General features: G+C 54.7%; 1 protein-coding gene across 1 annotated transcript in view; it reads left to right on the forward strand.

Moving 5' to 3' along the window:
* The window catches only part of LOC106560617 (lipoma-preferred partner homolog), a 515,165-nt gene that overhangs the window by 281,128 nt on the left and 214,227 nt on the right, over positions 1–19,810 (forward strand). The window contains exon 11 of the mRNA XM_045687983.2: positions 5,506–5,599. Coding sequence (XP_045543939.1) covers positions 5,506–5,599 — 94 coding nt within the window. The remainder of the gene's footprint in view (positions 1–5,505; positions 5,600–19,810) is intronic.

Below are 19,810 nucleotides of genomic sequence, written 5' to 3' on the forward strand. Positions count from 1 at the left end.
AGGGAGCATTATGGTTTGGGGCTGCTTTGCTGCCTCAGGGCCTGGACACCTTGCTATCATCGACGGAAAAATTTATTCCCATGTTTATCAAGACATTTTGCAGGAGAATGTAAGGCTATCTGTCTGCCAATTGAAGCTCAACAGAAGTTGGGTGACGCAACAGGACAACGACCCAAAACACAGAAGTAAATCAACAACAGAATGGCTTCAACAGAAGAAAATACGCCTTCTGGAGTGGCCCAGTCAGAGTCCTGACCTCAACCCGATTGAGATGCTGTAGCATAACCTCCTATTGTTGTGACCTAGCTGAAGATCAGATCAAATTTTAGGACCAATTTATGCAGAAATCCAGGTGTTTCCACTGTATTGGCGTCTTCACCCATAACATTATGGAACTGTCACTAAATAGCATGTTGGCCGTGAATAGAAGCCTTGTTGGACTGACCTCTGATATTACAGACGTAAAGGCTATTATTGTTGTTTTTCTCATTTGCATTGGTTTCATATTCCACATACCAGAGGTTGGTTTCATATTCCACATACCAGAGGTTGGTTTCATATTCCACATACCAGAGGTTGGTTTCATATTCCACATACCAGAGGTTGGTTTCATATTCCACATACCAGAGGTTGGTTTCATATTCCACATACCAGAGGTTGGTTTCATATTCCACATACCAGAGGTTGGTTTCATATTCCACATACCAGAGGTTGGTTTCATATTCCACATACCAGAGGTTGGTTTCATATTCCACATACCAGAGGTTGGTTTCATATTCCACATACCAGAGGTTGGTTTCATATTCCACATACCAGAGGTTGGTTTCATATTCCACATACCAGAGGTTGGTTTCATATTCCACATACCAGAGGTTGGTTTCATATTCCACATACCAGAGGTTGGTCTCATATTCCACATACCAGAGATTGGTCTCATATTCCACATACCAGAGATTGGTCTCATATTCCACATACCAGAGATTGGTCTCATATTCCACATACCAGAGATTGGTCTCATATTCCACATACCAGAGATTGGTCTCATATTCCACATACCAGAGATTGGTCTCATATTCCACATACCAGAGATTGGTCTCATATTCCACATACCAGAGATTGGTCTCATATTCCACATACCAGAGATTGGTCTCATATTCCACATACCAGAGATTGGTCTCATATTCCACATACCAGAGATTGGTCTCATATTCCACATACCAGAGTGGTCTCATATTCCACATACCAGAGATTGGTCTCATATTCCACATACCAGAGATTATATTCCACATACCAGAGATTATATTCCACATACCAGAGATTATATTCCACATACCAGAGATTATATTCCACATACCAGAGATTATATTCCACATACCAGAGATTGGTCTCAGTCAGAATGATGAATGCATTCTCCACATGGCTTGCATTCCTGTATGGTCTCAACATGTATCCTATACTCACAGCGTGGCCCTCAGGGTTGTAGGGGCCACCCAGGGCCACAGAGCCAGGGTCACATTCCTCCTCACTAAAAGTCAGAAGTAGTGCACTTTCTACTGAATAGGGTGTCATTTGGGAAGCAACCACACCATGCCCCTTAAGGTTGTAGGGGTCAGAGGGTCCGATTCCTTCACACCCAACAGACAGAACAGACTTCAGGATGCTTTAACAGAAAGCTAGAGGCTAAACGTGTATAATATAGATCTCCAAAAAATAATGTATGACCTCTAACCACATAGTTGCCGTTAGAAAACCTTTATTTAGTTATCTAGTCCTAACAACCTTCATCAGGGCCTAGCCCTAACAACCTTCATCAGGGCCTAGCCCTAACAACATTCCTCATGGCCTAGCCCTAACAACCTTCCTCAGGGCCTAGCCCTAACAACCTTCATCAGGGGCCTAGTCCTAACAACCTTCATCAGGGGCCTAGTCCTAACAACCTTCATCAGGGGCCTAGTCCTAACAACCTTCATCAGGGGCCTAGTCCTAACAACCTTCATCAGGGCCTAGTCCTAACAACCTTCATCAGGGCCTAGCACTAACAACCTTCATCAGGGCCTAGTCCTCACAACCTTCATCAGGGGCCTAGTCCTCACAACCTTCATCAGGGGCCTAGTCCTAACAACCTTCATCAGGGGCCTAGTCCTAACAACCTTCATCAGGGGCCTAGTCCTAACAACCTTCATCAGGGGCCTAGTCCTAACAACCTTCATCAGGGCCTAGCACTAACAACCTTCATCAGGGGCCTAGTCCTAACAACCTTCATCAGGGGCCTAGTCCTAACAACCTTCATCAGGGGCCTAGTCCTAACAACCTTCATCAGGGGCCTAGCCTTAACAACCTTCATCAGGGGGCTAGCCCTAACATTCTTCATCAGGGGCCTAGCCCTAACAACCTTCATCAGGGGCCTAGTCCTAACAGCCTTCATCAGGGCCTAGTCCTAACAACCTTCATCAGGGCCTAGTCCTAACAACCTTCATCAGGGCCTAGTCCTCACAACCTTCATCAGGGGCCTAGTCCTATCAACCTTCATCACGGCCTAGTCCTAACAGCCTTCATCAGGGCCTAGTCCTAACAGCCTTCATCAGGGCCTAGTTCTACCACCTTCATCAGGGCCTAGTCCTACCACCTTCATCAGGGCCTAGTCCTAACTGCCTCCATCAGGGCCTAGCACTAACAGCCTTCATCAGGGGCCTAGTCCTAACAACCTTCATCAGGGGCCTAGTCCTAACAACCTTCATCAGGGGCCTAGTCCTAACAACCTTCATCAGGGGCCTAGTCCTAACAACCTTCATCAGGGGCCTAGCCCTAACAACCTTCATCAGGGGCCTAGTCCTACCAGCCTTCATCAGGGCCTAGTCCTAACAACCTTCATCAGGGCCTAGTCCTAACAACCTTCATCAGGGCCTAGTCCTAACAACCTTCATCAGGGCCTAGTCCTCACAACCTTCATCAGGGCCTAGTCCTCACAACCTTCATCAGGGGCCTAGTCCTAACAACCTTCATCAGGGGCCTAGTCCTAACAACCTTCATCAGGGCCTAGCACTAACAACCTTCATCAGGGGCCTAGTCCTAACAACCTTCATCAGGGGCCTAGTCCTAACAACCTTCATCAGGGGCCTAGTCCTAACAACCTTCATCAGGGGCCTAGCCTTAACAACCTTCATCAGGGGGCTAGCCCTAACAACCTTCATCAGGGGCCTAGCCCTAACAACCTTCATCAGGGGCCTAGTCCTAACAGCCTTCATCAGGGCCTAGTCCTAACAACCTTCATCAGGGCCTAGTCCTAACAACCTTCATCTGGGCCTAGTCCTCACAACCTTCATCAGGGGCCTAGTCCTATCAACCTTCATCACGGCCTAGTCCTAACAGCCTTCATCAGGGCCTAGTCCTAACAGCCTTCATCAGGGCCTAGTTCTACCACCTTCATCAGGGCCTAGTCCTACCACCTTCATCAGGGCCTAGTCCTAACTGCCTCCATCAGGGCCTAGCACTAACAGCCTTCATCAGGGGCCTAGTCCTAACAACCTTCATCAGGGGCCTAGTCCTAACAACCTTCATCAGGGGCCTAGTCCTAACAACCTTCATCAGGGGCCTAGCCCTAACAACCTTCATCAGGGGCCTAGCCCTAACAACCTTCATCAGGGGCCTAGTCCTAACAGCCTTCATCAGGGCCTAGTCCTAACAACCTTCATCAGGGCCTAGTCCTAACAACCTTCATCAGGGCCTAGTCCTAACAACCTTCATCAGGGCCTAGTCCTCACAACCTTCATCAGGGCCTAGTCCTCACAACCTTCATCAGGGGCCTAGTCCTCACAACCTTCATCAGGGGCCTAGTCCTAACAGCCTTCATCAGGGCCTAGTCCTACCACCTTCATCAGGGCCTAGTCCTAACTGCCTCCATCAGGGCCTAGTCCTAACTGCCTTCATCAGGGCCTAGTCCTAACAGCCTTCATCAGGGCCTAGTCCTAACAGCCTTCATCAGGGCCTAGTCCTAACAGCCTTCATCAGGGCCTAGTCCTAACAGCCTTCATCAGGGCCTAGTCCTAACAGCCTTCATCAGGGCCTAGACCTAACAACCTTCATCAGGGGCCTAGTCCTAACAACCTTCATCAGGGGCCTACTCCTAACAACCTTCATCACGGCCTAGTCCTAACAGCCTTCATCAGGGCCTAGTCCTAACAGCCTTCATCAGGGCCTAGTCCTACCACCTTCATCAGGGCCTAGTCCTAACGCCTCCATCAGGGCCTAGTCCTAACAGCCTTCATCAGGGCCTAGTCCTAACAGCCTTCATCAGGGCCTAGTCCTAACAGCCTTCATCAGGGCCTAGTCCTAACAACCTTCATCCGGGCCTAGTCCTAACAATCTTAATCCGGGCCTAGCCCTAACAAACTTCATCAGGGCCTAGTCCTAGCAATCTTCATCAGGGCCTAGTCCTAGCAATCTTCATCAGGGCCTAGTCCTAGCAATCTTCATCAGGGCCTAGTCCTAACAATCTTCATCAGGGCCTAGCCCTAACAATCTTCATCAGGGCCTAGCCCTAACAAACTTCATCAGGGCCTAGCCCTAACAAACTTCATCAGGGCCTAGCCCTAACAAACTTAATCAGGGCCTAGCCCTAACAGCCTTCACCAGGGCCTAGCCCTAACAGCCTTCACCAGGGCCTAGCCCTAACAGCCTTCACCGGGGGCCTAGCCCTAACAACCTTCACCGGGGGCCTAGCCCTAACAACCTTCACCGGGGGCCTAGCCCTAACAACCTTCATCGGGGGCCTAGTCCTAACTACCTCCATCGGGGGCTAGCCCTAACAACCTTCATCCTTGAGGATACTTGTCACCTACTGCTCAACCCACAGATTCATGTTTCCTTTCTTTTGTTTTAAACCTGTTAAGACCAGATAAGCTTGGAATTTCAGCTCTGTTCTATTATGTAGAAACCAGTGGTTTGACCACAGCTGTTCCACTGTGTCTGTCTAAGGGTTCCAAAAGGGTTCTTCAGCTGTCCCCATGTTAGACTGTCTGTATGACTGTGTTATACGGTCTGTATGACTGTGTTATACGGTCTGTATGACTGTATTATACGGTCTGTATGACTGTATTAGACGGTCTGTATGACTGTATTAGACGGTCTGTATGACTGTATGACTGACTGTCTGTATGACAGTCAGTCATACAGTCATACAGACCGTCTAATACAAAGACACTTCAATATTGTGTCTTGCCCATTCACCTTCTGAATGGCACACGTACACAAACCATGTCTCAATTGTCTCAAAGCATAAAAATCAATCCTTCTTTGACCTGTCTCCTCCCCTTCATCTACACTGATTGAAGTGGATTTAACAAGTGACATCAATAAGGGATCATAGCTTTAACCTGGATTCACCTGGTCAGTCTATGGAAAGAGCAGGTGTTCTTAATGTTTTGTCCACCCAGTGGTTATGACAGTGGTAAAGTGACTGTGGTAAACTGTGTGTTTGACCCACTATGCACCTGTGTTGTGTTGCAGACTCCCGGCAGTGCCAGGCCTGAGGAGGAACTGGAGCGTCTCACCAAGAAGATGCTTTATGACATGGACAACCCTCCGGCTGAGGAGTACTTTGGTAAGACTGCATACCACCCCTACCTACTAACCCTAACCCTAACCCTCCAGCTGAGGAGTACTTTGGTAAGACTGCATACCACCGTACCTACTAACCTTAACCTTAACCCTCCAGCTGAGGAGTACTTTGGTAAGACTGCATACCACCCTACCTACTAACCTTAACCCTCCGGCTGAGGAGAACTTTGGTAAGACTGCATACCACCCTACCTACTAACCCTAACCTTAACCCTCCAGCTGAGGAGTACTTTGGTAAGACTGCATACCACCCTACCTACTAACCTTAACCCTCCGGCTGAGGAGTACTTTGGTAAGACAGAACTTTACTGTCCATAGTACAGTAAACTACGGTGATCGTCATTATAGGGTCGTTCCACGAAAATAGTGCTTTTTGGTCCTTTTGATATTTTCAGTAGATATATTATTAAATGAAGTGTAATTTATTAATATAGACCACATGGAGAATTCAATAAGTCACCTTTTTTATATGAATAAAGACTTGCTAAAGTGCATAAAGTCAGCATTTTGACATGCCCTTCCGTGCTCCATGTACGAAGATTTGAACCCACTAAATACCTGTAAAGACTAAGTTATTTTGTTGCTTTGACAAAGTCAGTTCTGAACATTATCATTTATTTCATGCGATTAATGATTCATTCAATTTCAATGTTTTAGTGCAGCTTGCATTCAATGGCCCCCCTCCTTGTTGCACACAACAAGCTTCCATTCCCCCTATCACAAGGGAATTTAGGGCTGATTTAACAAGAAATTGTCAATCCTGTTACGGTCCACCCTGTTACGGTCCACCCTGTTACGGTCCACCCTGTTACGGTCCACCCTGTTACGGTCCACCCTGTTACGGTCCACCCTGTTACGGTCCACCCTGTTACGGTCCACCCTGTTTCCGTCCACCCTGTTACCGTCCACCCTGTTACCGTCCACCCTGTTACCGTCCACCCTGTTACCGTCCACCCTGTTACGGCCGTCCCTGTTACCGTCCACCCTGTTACGGTCCACCCTGTTACCGACCACCCTGTTACCGTCCACCCTGTTACGGTCCACCCTGTTACCGACCACCCTGTTACCGTCCACCCTGTTATCGTCCACCCTGTTACCGTCCACCCTGTTACCGTCCACCCTGTTTCCGTCCACCCTGTTACGGTCCACCCTGTTACGGTCGTCCACCCTGTTACGGTCGTCCACCCTGTTACGGTCGTCCACCCTGTTACGGTCGTCCACCCTGTTACGGTCGTCCACCCTGTTACGGTCGTCCACCCTGTTACGGTCGTCCACCCTGTTACGGTCCACCCTGTTACGGCCATTCCTGTTACCGTCCACCCTGTTTCCGTCCACCCTGTTTCCGTCCACACTGTTTCCGTCCACCCTGTTTCCGTCCACCCTGTTACGGTCCACCCTGTTACGGTCGTCCCTGTTACCGTCCACCCTGTTACCGTCCACCCTGTTACCGTCCACCCTGTTACCGTCCACCCTGTTACGGTCCACCCTGTTACCGTCCACCCTGTTACGGTCCACCCTGTTACCGACCACCCTGTTACCGTCCACCCTGTTACGGTCCACCCTGTTGCCGACCACCCTGTTACCGTCCACCCTGTTACCGTCCACCCTGTTTCCGTCGACCCTGTTACGGTCGTCCACCCTGTTACGGTCGTCCACCCTGTTACGGTCGTCCACCCTGTTACGGTCGTCCACCCTGTTACGGTCGTCCACCCTGTTACGGTCGTCCACCCTGTTACGGTCCACCCTGTTACGGCCGTCCCTGTTACGGTCCACCCTGTTTCCGTCCACCCTGTTTCCGTCCACACTGTTTCCGTCCACCCTGTTTCCGTCCACCCTGTTACGGTCCACCCTGTTACGGTCGTCCCTGTTACCGTCCACCCTGTTACCGTCCACCCTGTTACGGTCCACCCTGTTATGGTCCACCCTGTTACGGTCCACCCTGTTACGGTCCACCCTGTTACCGTCCACCCTGTTACCGTCCACCCTGTTACCGTCTACCCTGTTACCGTCCACCCTGTTACCGTCCACCCTGTTACGGTCGTCCCTGTTTCCGTCCACCCTGTTTCCGTCCACCCTGTTACGGTCGTCCCTGTTACGGTCGTCCCTGTTACGGTCCACCCTGTTACGGTCCACCCTGTTACGGTCCACCCTGTTACGGTCCACCCTGTTACGGTCCACCCTGTTACCGTCCACCCTGTTTCCGTCCACCCTGTTTCCGTCCACCCTGTTACCGTCCACCCTGTTTCCGTCCACCCTGTTACGGTCCACCCTGTTACGGTCGTCCACCCTGTTACGGTCGTCCACCCTGTTACGGTCGTCCACCCTGTTACGGTCGTCCACCCTGTTACGGTCGTCCACCCTGTTACGGCCGTCCCTGTTACGGTCCACCCTGTTTCCGTCCACCCTGTTTCCGTCCACCCTGTTACGGTCCACCCTGTTACGGTCGTCCCTGTTACCGTCCACCCTGTTACCGTCCACCCTGTTACCGTCCACCCTGTTACCGTCCACCCTGTTACCGTCCACCCTGTTACGGTCCACCCTGTTACCGTCCACCCTGTTACGGTCCACCCTGTTACGGTCCACCCTGTTACGGTCCACCCTGTTATGGTCCACCCTGTTACCGTCCACCCTGTTACCGTCTACCCTGTTACCGTCTACCCTGTTACCGTCTACCCTGTTACCGTCCACCCTGTTACCGTCCACCCTGTTTCCGTCCACCCTGCTACGGTCGTCCACCCTGTTACGGTCGTCCACCCTGTTACGGTCGTCCACCCTGTTACGGTCGTCCACCCTGTTACGGTCGTCCACCCTGTTACGGTCGTCCACCCTGTTACGGTCGTCCACCCTGTTACGGTCGTCCACCCTGTTACGGTCGTCCACCCTGTTACGGTCCACCCTGTTACCGGCCGTCCCTGTTACCGGCCGTCCCTGTTACCGTCCACCCTGTTACGGTCCACCCTGTTTCCGTCCACCCTGTTTCCGGCCACCCTGTTTCCGTCCACCCTGTTTCCGTCCACCCTGTTACGGTCCACCCTGTTACCGTCCACCCTGTTACCGTCCACCCTGTTACCGTCCACCCTGTTACCGTCGTCCCTGTTTCCGTCCACCCTGTTTCCGTCCACCCTGTTTCCGTCCACCCTGTTTCCGTCCACCCTGTTTCCGTCCACCCTGTTACGGTCGTCCCTGTTACCGTCCACCCTGTTACGGTCCACCCTGTTACGGTCGTCCCTGTTACGGGCCACCCTGTTTCCGTCCACCCTGTTTCCGTCCACCCTGTTACCGTCCACCCTGTTATGGCCGTCCACCCTGTTATGGCCGTCCCTGTTACCGTCCACCCTGTTACGGTCCACCCTGTTACCGACCACCCTGTTACCGTCCACCCTGTTACCGTCCACCCTGTTTCCGTCCACCCTGTTACGGTCGTCCACACTGTTACGGTCGTCCACCCTGTTACGGTCGTCCACCCTTTTACGGTCGTCCACCCTTTTACGGTCGTCCACCCTGTTACGGTCGTCCACCCTGTTACGGTCGTCCACCCTGTTACGGTCGTCCACCCTGTTACGGTCGTCCACCCTGTTACGGTCGTCCACCCTGTTTCCGTCCACCCTGTTTCCGTCCACCCTGTTTCCGTCCACCCTGTTTCCCTCAACCCTGTTTCCGTCGACCCTGTTTCCGTCCACCCTGTTACCGTCCACCCTGTTACCGTCCACCCTGTTACGGTCCACCCTGTTTCCGTCCACCCTGTTTCCGTCCACCCTGTTTCCGTCCACCCTGTTACCGTCCACCCTGTTACGGTCAATGCCGTGGCACTTACTATAGTCACTTTTTTATTTAACATCTTGAGATGAAGGTGGTTATGAAGTTCAACATGTGCTCTTTATGACATCTTGAGATGGGAAAACTAGTTTTTATGAAGTTGAACATGTGCTCTTTATGACAGAATGTAATAATGATGTGAAATAAAAAAATAAAAAATGTTTTACCAAGTACTTTAGTAAAACTGATGAACGACTCCCTACCCACCGCCAGTCGTCCTTGTCTGTGTGACCAACCAGGGCTCAATCTCAGGTCTCCTTCACTATAAGTACAGAGCAACTGCATACCGTAGTCATACCATGGATCCCATCTAAAACACAAGGCATTATCAGGATCACGATCTTCTTCTCCATGTCAGAGGGCTGCAGCCAAACCTTTTCCTATGTGTCAAATAGTCAACTACCAGCTAACTGTGTCATTCACTCACCATCTCCAGGATGTTGGATTGTCTCACCAAGTTAGGCGTGTCACTAGTTACCACAGCCACAAAGTCAAAATTGGCTGTATTGTTAAAAAAACAAAACAAGAAAATGACTTTTTGGTCTTAATTCAGGGTTAGGGATAGGCATAAGATTAGCAGTGTGTTTAAGGTTTAAAATAAAATGCGAACAAGAGAAATGGTAGAAATAGGCAGGGTTTAGCCATAATTATGACTTTGTGGCTATAGAAGCCAGTGATGTCTCTTTTTCTCTCTCGCTCTCCCTCTGTCTCCCTCCCTATTTCTCTCTCTCTCGCTATTTCTCTCTCTCGCTATTTCTCTCTCTCGCTATTTCTCTCTCTCGCTATTTCTCTCCCTCACTATTTCTCTCCCTCACTATTTCTCTCCCTCACTATTTCTCTCCCTCCCTATTTGTCTCCCTCCCTATTTATCTCTCTCACTTTGTCTCCCTCCCTATTTCTCTCCCTCCCTATTTCTCTCTCTCTCGCTATTTCTCTCCCTCGCTATTTCTCTCCCTCACTATTTCTCTCCCTCCCTATTTCTCTCCCTCCCTATTTCTCTCCCTCCCTATTTATCTCTCTCACTTTGTCTCCCTCCCTATTTCTCTCCCTCCCTATTTCTCTCCCTCCCTATTTCTCTCTCTCTCTCTCACACACGTAATTCTTTCATAATGTTTTTTGATGCTCAATGTTCTCCTCAGTCCATTTTCAACTCTGATGCCAGAGAGTCTTTCCAAACTCTCACTTTGCATTGTGGGAGTGCTTCCTGACAGAAACCAGTTTAGTGATCTGGTCATTCTGCAGAAGTCATGAAAACTATATGTTGTTTATGTACGATGGTACGGTGTGTGTGTGAGTACTCTCTCTCTCCCTCCCTCCTAATGTTAATGTCATTATGGTGTTCTGTGGTTTAGAATGAAACTGCTCAGCTGCAACATTAACGGCCATTTCTTATGCTAGTCACATACTGTATTTGGGCCCATAGGGGGGAAGAAGCACTAACATCAATGTACAGTATTTTATTTAAAGGTATTTGAATCAAAAGAGCTCATGAATGATCTTTCATCATGTGCTTTGTGCTTGTAGACATTGTTCATCCTCTGTTCTCAGAGAGAATGGTGTCCCTCTGCTCTGCTCCTCTCTTTAAAGCTCCATTTGGCCCTCTCCACACTGCCTCCACCACTGCCTGGCCCTGTTCTCTCCCATTCCCCTTCTCCCCCTGTTCTCTCCCATTCCCCTTCTCTCCCATTCCCCTTCTCCCCCTGTTCTCCCCCATTCCCCTTCTCCCCCTGTTCTCTCCCATTCCCCTTCTCTCCCATTCCCCTTCTCCCCCTGTTCTCTCCCCCTGTTCTCCCCCTGTTCTCTCCCATTCCCCTTCTCCCCTTCTCCCCCTGTTCTCTCCCATTCCCCTTCTCCCCCTGTTCTCTCCCATTCCCCTTCTCCCCCTGTTCTCTCCCATTCCCCTTCACCCCCTGTTCTCTCCCATTCCCCTTCTCCCCCTGTTCTCTCCCATTCCCCTTCACCCCCTGTTCCCCTTCTCCCCCTGTTCGCCCCCTGTTCTCTCCCATTCCCCTTCTACCCCTGTTCTCTCCAATTCCCCTTCTACCCCTGTTCTCTCCCATTCCCCTTCTCCCCCTGTTCTCTCCCATTCCCCTTCACCCCCTGTTCCCCTTCTCCCCCTGTTCTCCCCCTGTTCTCTCCCATTCCCCTTCTACCCCTGTTCTCTCCAATTCCCCTTCTACCCCTGTTCTCTCCCATTCCCCTTCTCCCCCTGTTCTCTCCCATTCCCCTTCTCCCACTGTTCTCTCCCGTTCCCCTTCTCCCCCTGTTCTCTCCCGTTCCCCTTCTCCCCCTGTTCTCTCCCGTTCCCCTTCTCCCCCTGTTCTCTCCCGTTCCCCTTCTCCACCTGTTCTCTCCCGTTCCCCTTCTCCCCCTGTTCTCTCCCGTTCCCCTTCTCCCCCTGTTCTCTCCCGTTCCCCTTCTCCCCCTGTTCTCTCCCATTCCCCTTCACCCCCTGTTCCCCTTCTCCCCCTGTTCTCCCCCTGTTCTCTCCCATTCCCCTTCTACCCCTGTTCTCTCCAATTCCCCTTCTACCCCTGTTCTCTCCCATTCCCCTTCTCCCCCTGTTCTCTCCCATTCCCCTTCTCCCACTGTTCTCTCCCGTTCCCCTTCTCCCCCTGTTCTCTCCCGTTCCCCTTCTCCCCCTGTTCTCTCCCGTTCCCCTTCTCCCCCTGTTCTCTCCCGTTCCCCTTCTCCACCTGTTCTCTCCCGTTCCCCTTCTCCCCCTGTTCTCTCCCATTCCCCTTCTCCCCCTGTTCTCTCCCATTCCCCTTCTCCCCCTGTTCTCTCCCATTCCCCTTCTCCCCCTGTTCTCCCCCTGTTCTCTCCCATTCCCCTTCTCCCCCTGTTCTCTCCCGTTCCCCTTCTCCCCCTGTTCTCTCCCATTCCCCTTCTCCCCCTGTTCTCTCCTTGTTCCCCTTCTCCCCCTGTTCTCTCCCATTCCCCTTCTCCCCCTGTTCTCACCTTGTTCCCCTTCTCCCCCTGTTCTCTCCCATTCCCCTTCGCCCCCTGTTCTCCCCCTGTTCTCTCCCATTCCCCTTCTCCCCCTGTTCTCTCCCATTCCCCTTCTCCCCCTGTTCTCTCCCATTCCCCTTCTCCACCTGTTCTCTCCCTGTTCCCCTTCTCCCCCTGTTCTCTCCCATTCCCCTTCTCCCCCTGTTCTCCCCATTCCCCTTCTCCCCCTGTTCTCCCCCATTCCCCTTGTTCCCCTTCTCCCCCTGTTCTCTCCCGTTCCCCTTCTCCCCCTGTTCTCTCCCGTTCCCCTTCTCCCCCTGTTCTCTCCCATTCCCCTTCTCCCCCTGTTCTCTCCCATTCCCCTTCTCCCCCTGTTCTCTCCCGTTCCCCTTCTCCCCCTGTTCTCTCCCGTTCCCCTTCTCCCCCTGTTCTCTCCCGTTCCCCTTCTCCCCCTGTTCTCTCCCATTCCCCTTCTCCCCCTGTTCTCTCCCGTTCCCCTTCTCCCCCTGTTCTCTCCCGTTCCCCTTCTCCCCCTGTTCTCTCCCATTCCCCTTCTCCCCCTGTTCTCTCCCTGTTCCCCTTCTCCCCCTGTTCTCTCCCATTCCCCTTCTCCCCCTGTTCTCTCCCATTCCCCTTCTCCCCCTGTTCTCTCCCATTCCCCTTCTCCCCCTGTTCTCTCCCATTCCCCTTCTCCCCCTGTTCTCTCCCTGTTCCCCTTCTCCCCCTGTTCTCTCCCATTCCCCTTCTCCCCCTGTTCTCTCCCATTCCCCTTCTCCCCCTGTTCTCTCCCGTTCCCCTTCTCCCCCTGTTCTCTCCCGTTCCCCTTCTCCCCCTGTTCTCTCCCGTTCCCCTTCTCCCCCTGTTCTCTCCCGTTCCCCTTCTCCCCCTGTTCTCTCCCGTTCCCCTTCTCCCCCTGTTCTCTCCCGTTCCCCTTCTCCCCCTGTTCTCTCCCTGTTCCCCTTCTCCCCCTGTTCTCTCCCGTTCCCCTTCTCCCCCTGTTCTCTCCCTGTTCCCCCTTCTCCCCCTGTTCTCTCCCATTCCCCTTCTCCCCCTGTTCTCTCCCGTTCCCCTTCTCCCCCTGTTCTCTCCCGTTCCCCTTCTCCCCCTGTTCTCTCCCGTTCCCCTTCTCCCCCTGTTCTCCCCCATTCCCCTTGTTCCCCTTCTCCCCCTGTTCTCTCCCGTTCCCTTCTCCCCCTGTTCTCTCCCGTTCCCCTTCTCCCCCTGTTCTCTCCCATTCCCCTTCTCCCCCTGTTCTCTCCCTGTTCCCCTTCTCCCCCTGTTCTCTCCCATTCCCCTTCTCCCCCTGTTCTCTCCCATTCCCCTTCTCCCCCTGTTCTCTCCCATTCCCCTTCTCCCCCTGTTCTCTCCCATTCCCCTTCTCCCCCTGTTCTCTCCCATTCCCCTTCTCCCCCTGTTCTCTCCCATTCCCCTTCTCCCCCTGTTCTCTCCCTGTTCCCCTTCTCCCCCTGTTCTCTCCCATTCCCCTTCTCCCCCTGTTCTCTCCCGTTCCCCTTCTCCCCCTGTTCTCTCCCGTTCCCCTTCTCCCCCTGTTCTCTCCCGTTCCCCTTCTCCCCCTGTTCTCTCCCGTTCCCCTTCTCCCCCTGTTCTCTCCCGTTCCCCTTCTCCCCCTGTTCTCTCCCATTCCCCTTCTCCCCCTGTTCTCTCCCTGTTCCCCTTCTCCCCCTGTTCTCTCCCTGTTCCCCTTCTCCCCCTGTTCTCTCCCTGTTCCCCTTCTCCCCCTGTTCTCTCCCATTCCCCTTCTCCCCCTGTTCTCTCCCTGTTCCCCTTCTCCCCCTGTTCTCTCCCTGTTCCCCTTCTCCCCCTGTTCTCTCCCATTCCCCTTCTCCCCCTGTTCTCTCCCATTCCCCTTCTCCCCCTGTTCTCTCCCATTCCCCTTCTCCCCCTGTTCTCTCCCATTCCCCTTCTCCCCCTGTTCTCTCCCATTCCCCTTCTCCCCCTGTTCTCTCCCATTCCCCTTCTCCCCCTGTTCCCCTTCCCCTTCTCCCCCTGTTCTCTCCCGTTCCCCTTCTCCCCCTGTTCTCTCCCATTCCCCTTCTCCCCCTGTTCTCTCCCATTCCCCTTCTCCCCCTGTTCTCTCCCATTCCCCTTCTCCCCCTGTTCTCTCCCTGTTCCCCTTCTCCCCCTGTTCTCTCCCTGTTCCCCTTCTCCCCCTGTTCTCTCCCGTTCCCCTTCTCCCCCTGTTCTCTCCCATTCCCCTTCTCCCCCTGTTCTCTCCCATTCCCCTTCTCCCCCTGTTCTCTCCCATTCCCCTTCTCCCCCTGTTCTCTCCCATTCCCCTTCTCCCCCTGTTCCCCTTCTCCCCCTGTTCTCTCCCGTTCGCCTTCTCCCCCTGTTCTCTCCCGTTCCCCTTCTCCCCCTGTTCTCTCCCATTCCCCTTCTCCCCCTGTTCTCTCCCATTCCCCTTCTCCCCCTGTTCTCTCCCTTCCCCTTCTCCCCCTGTTCTCTCCCTTCCCCTTCTCCCCCTGTTCTCTCCCATTCCCCTTCTCCCCCTGTTCTCTCCCATTCCCCTTCTCCCCCTGTTCTCTCCCGTTCCCCTTCTCCCCCTGTTCTCTCCCATTCCCCTTCTCCCCCTGTTCTCTCCCGTTCCCCTTCTCCCCTGTTCTCTCCCATTCCCCTCCCCCTGTTCCCCTTCTCCCCCTGTTCTCTCCCATTCCCCTTCTCCCCCTGTTCTCTCCCATTCCCCTTCTCCCCCTGTTCTCTCCCATTCCCCTTCTCCCCCTGTTCCCCTTCTCCCCCTGTTCTCTCCCGTTCGCCTTCTCCCCCTGTTCTCTCCCGTTCCCCTTCTCCCCCTGTCCTCTCCCATTCCCCTTCTCCCCCTGTCCTCTCCCATTCCCCTTCTCCCCCTGTCCTCTCCCATGCCCCTTCTCCCCCTGTTCTCTCCCGTTCCCCTTCTCCCCCTGTTCTCTCCCTTCCCTTCTCCCCCTGTTCTCTCCCGTTCCCCTTCTCCCCCTGTTCTCTCCCATTCCCCTTCTCCCCCTGTTCTCTCCCATTCCCCTTCTCCCCCTGTCCTCTCCCATTCCCCTTCTCCCCCTGTTCCCCTTCCCCCCTGTTCTCTCCCATTCCCCTTCTCCCCCTGTTCTCTCCCATTCCCCTTCTCCCCCTGTTCTCTCCCATTCCCCTTCTCCCCCTGTTCTCTCCCATTCCCCTTCTCCCCCTGTTCTCTCCCATTCCCCTTCTCCCCCTGTTCTCTCCCATTCCCCTTCTCCCCCTGTTCTCTCCCGTTCCCCTTCTCCCCCTGTTCTCTCCCATTCCCCTTCTCCCCCTGTTCTCTCCCATTCCCCTTCTCCCCCTGTTCTCTCCCATTCCCCTTCTCCCCCTGTTCTCTCCCAGTTCCCCTTCTCCCCCTGTTCTCTCCCATTCCCCTTCTCCCCCTGTTCTCCCCTCTCCTATTCCCCTTCTCCCCCTGTTCTCTCCTTCCCCTTCTCCCCCTGTTCTCTCCCATTCCCCTTCTCCCCCTGTTCCCCTTCTCATTCCCCTTCTCCCCGTTCTCCCCCTGTTCTCCCATTCCCCTTCTCCCCCTGTTCTCTCCCATTCCCCTTCTCCCCCTGTTCTCTCCCGTTCCCCTTCTCCCCCTGTTCTCTCCCGTTCCCCTTCTCCCCCTGTTCTCTCCCGTTCCCCTTCTCCCCCTGTTCTCTCCCGTTCCCCTTCTCCCCCTGTTCTCTCCCATTCCCCTTCTCCCCCTGTTCTCTCCCATTCCCCTTCTCCCCCTGTTCTCCCTCCCCTCTCCCCCTGTTCTCTCCCTGTTCCCCTTCTCCCCCTGTTCTCTCCCATTCCCCTTCTCCCCCTGTTCTCTCCCATTCCCCTTCTCCCCCTGTTCTCTCCCATTCCCCTTCTCCCCCTGTTCTCTCCCATTCCCCTTCTCCCCCTGTTCTCTCCCATTCCCGTTCTCCCCCTGTTCTCTCCCCCCTTCTCCCCGTTCCCCTTCTCCCCCTGTTCTCTCCCATTCCCCTTCTCCCCCTGTTCTCTCCCGTTCCCCTTCTCCCCCTGTTCTCTCCCATTCCCCTTCTCCCCCTGTTCTCTCCCGTTCCCCTTCTCCCCCTGTTCTCTCCCGTTCCCCTTCTCCCCCTGTTCTCTCCCGTTCCCCTTCTCCCCCTGTTCTCTCCCGTTCCCCTTCTCCCCCTGTTCTCTCCCATTCCCCTTCTCCCCCTGTTCTCTCCCATTCCCCTTCTCCCCCTGTTCTCTCCCATTCCCCTTCTCCCCCTGTTCTCTCCCATTCCCCTTCTCCCCCTGTTCTCTCCTTGTTCCCCTTCTCCCCCTGTTCTCTCCCATTCCCCTTCTCCCCCTGTTCTCTCCCATTCCCCTTCTCCCCCTGTTCTCTCCCATTCCCCTTCTCCCCCTGTTCTCTCCCATTCCCCTTCTCCCCCTGTTCTCTCCCATTCCCCTTCTCCCCCTGTTCTCTCCCATTCCCCTTCTCCCCCTGTTCTCTCCCATTCCCCTTCTCCCCCTGTTCTCTCCCATTCCCCTTCTCCCCCTGTTCTCTCCCATTCCCCTTCTCCCCCTGTTCCCCTCCATTCCCCTTCTCCCCCTGTTCTCCCCCTGTTCTCTCCCATTCCCCTTCTCCCCCTGTTCTCTCCCATTCCCCTTCTCCCCCTGTTCTCCCCCATTCCCCTTCTCCCCCTGTTCTCCCCCATTCCCCTGTTCCCCTTCTCCCCCTGTTCTCTCCCGTTCCCCTTCTCCCCCTGTTCTCTCCCGTTCCCCTTCTCCCCCTGTTCTCTCCCGTTCCCCTTCTCCCCCTGTTCTCTCCCGTTCCCCTTCTCCCCCTGTTCTCTCCCGTTCCCCTTCTCCCCTGTTCTCTCCCGTTCCCCTTCTCCCCCTGTTCTCTCCCATTCCCCTTCTCCCCCTGTTCTCTCCCGTTCCCCTTCTCCCCCTGTTCTCTCCCGTTCCCCTTCTCCCCCTGTTCTCTCCCGTTCCCGTTCTCCCCCTGTTCTCTCCCGTTCCCCTTCTCCCCCTGTTCTCTCCCGTTCCCCTTCTCCCCCTGTTCTCTCCCATTCCCCTTCTCCCCCTGTTCTCTCCCATTCCCCTTCTCCCCTGTTCTCTCCCGTTCTCTCCCATTCCCCCTCCCCCTTCTCCCCCTGTTCTCTCCCATTCCCCTTCTCCCCCTGTTCTCTCCCTGTTCCCCTTCTCCCCCTGTTCTCTCCCATTCCCCTTCTCCCCCTGTTCTCTCCCATTCCCCTTCTCCCCCTGTTCTCTCCCATTCCCCTTCTCCCCCTGTTCTCCCCATTCCCCTTCTCCCCCTGTTCTCTCCCATTCCCCTTCTCCCCCTGTTCTCCCCATTCCCCTTCTCCCCCTGTTCTCCCCGTTCTCCCCCATTCCCCTTCTCCCCCTGTTCTCTCCCATTCCCCTTCTCCCCCTGTTCCCCTTCTCCCCCTGTTCTCCCCCATTCCCCTTCTCCCCCTGTTCTCTCCCATTCCCCTTCTCCCCCTGTTCTCCCCCATTCCCCTTCTCCCCTGTTCTCTCCCATTCCCCTTCTCCCCCTGTTCTCTCCCATTCCCCTTCTCCCCCTGTTCTCTCCCTGTTCCCCTTCTCCCCCTGTTCTCTCCCATTCCCCTTCTCCCCCTGTTCTCTCCCTTCCCCTTCTCCCCCTGTTCTCTCCCGTTCCCCTTCTCCCCCTGTTCTCTCCCGTTCCCCTTCTCCCCCTGTTCTCTCCCGTTCCCCTTCTCCCCCTGTTCTCTCCCGTTCCCCTTCTCCCCCTGTTCTCTCCCGTTCCCCTTCTCCCCCTGTTCTCTCCCGTTCCCCTTCTCCCCCTGTTCTCTCCCGTTCCCCTTCTCCCCCTGTTCTCTCCCGTTCCCCTTCTCCCCCTGTTCTCTCCCTGTTCCCCTTCTCCCCCTGTTCTCTCCCGTTCCCCTTCTCCCCCTGTTCTCTCCCTGTTCCCCTTCTCCCCCTGTTCTCTCCCTGTTCCCCTTCTCCCCCTGTTCTCTCCCTGTTCCCCTTCTCCCCCTGTTCTCTCCCATTCCCCTTCTCCCCCTGTTCTCTCCCATTCCCCTTCTCTCCCTGTTCTCTCCCATTCCCCTTCTCCCCCTGTTCCCCTTCTCCCCCTGTTCTCCCCCTGTTCTCTCCCATTCCCCTTCTCCCCCTGTTCTCTCCCATTCCCCTTCTCCCCCTGTTCTCTCCCATTCCCCTTCTCCCCCTGTTCTCTCCCTGTTCCCCTTCTCCCCCTGTTCTCTCCCTGTTCCCCAACTCCCCCTGTTCTCTCCCGTTCCTCTTCTCCCCCTGTTCTCTCCCATTCCCCTTCTCCCCCTGTTCTCTCCCATTCCCCTTCTCCCCCTGTTCTCTCCCATTCCCCTTCTCTCCCTGTTCTCTCCCATTCCCCTTCTCCCCCTGTTCCCCTTCTCCCCCTGTTCTCTCCCGTTCGCCTTCTCCCCCTGTTCTCTCCCATTCCCCTTCTCCCCCTGTTCTCTCCCATTCCCCTTCTCCCCCTGTTCTCTCCCATTCCCCTTCTCCCCCTGTTCTCTCCCCTTCCCTTCTCCCCCTGTTCTCTCCCATTCCCCTTCTCCCCCTGTTCTCTCCCATTCCCCTTCTCCCCCTGTTCTCTCCCGTTCCCCTTCTCCCCCTGTTCTCTCCCATTCCCCTTCTCCCCCTGTTCTCTCCCATTCCCCTTCCTCCCCCCTGTTCTCTCCCATTCCCCTTCTCCCCCTGTTCTCTCCCATTCCCCTTCTCCCCCTGTTCTCTCCCATTCCCCTTCTCCCCCTGTTCTCTCCCATTCCCCTTCTCCCCCTGTTCTCTCCCATTCCCCTTCTCCCCCTGTTCTCTCCCATTACCCTTCTCCCCCTGTTCTCTCCCGTTCCCCTTCTCCCCCTGTTGTCTCCCATTCCCCTTCTCCCCCTGTTCTCTCCCTGTTCCCCTTCTCCCCCTGTTCTCTCCCGTTCCCCTTCTCCCCCTGTTCTCTCCCATTCCCCTTCTCCCCCTCTTCTCCCCCTGTTCTCCCCCATTCCCCTTCTCCCCTGTTCTCTCCCATTCCCCTTCTCCCCCTGTTCTCTCCCATTCCCCTTCTCCCCCTGTTCTCTCCCTGTTCCCCTTCTCCCCCTGTTCTCTCCCATTCCCCTTCTCCCCCTGTTCTCTCCTTGTTCCCCTTCTCCCCCTGTTCTCTCCCGTTCCCCTTCTCCCCCTGTTCTCTCCCGTTCCCCTTCTCCCCCTGTTCTCTCCCGTTCCCGTTCTCCCCCTGTTCTCTCCCGTTCCCCTTCTCCCCCTGTTCTCTCCCTGTTCCCCTTCTCCCCCTGTTCTCTCCCATTCCCCTTCTCCCCCTGTTCTCTCCCATTCCCCTTCTCCCCCTGTTCTCTCCTTGTTCCCCTTCTCCCCCTGTTCTCTCCCATTCCCCTTCTCCCCCTGTTCTCCCCCTGTTCTCTCCCATTCCCCTTCTCCCCCTGTTCTCCCCCATTTCCCCTTCTCCCCCTGTTCTCTCCCATTC

Source organism: Salmo salar, chromosome 10 (assembly GCF_965601325.2).
Source record: "Salmo salar chromosome 10, fSalSal1, whole genome shotgun sequence".
NCBI classification, from domain to species: Eukaryota; Metazoa; Chordata; class Actinopteri; order Salmoniformes; family Salmonidae; genus Salmo; species Salmo salar.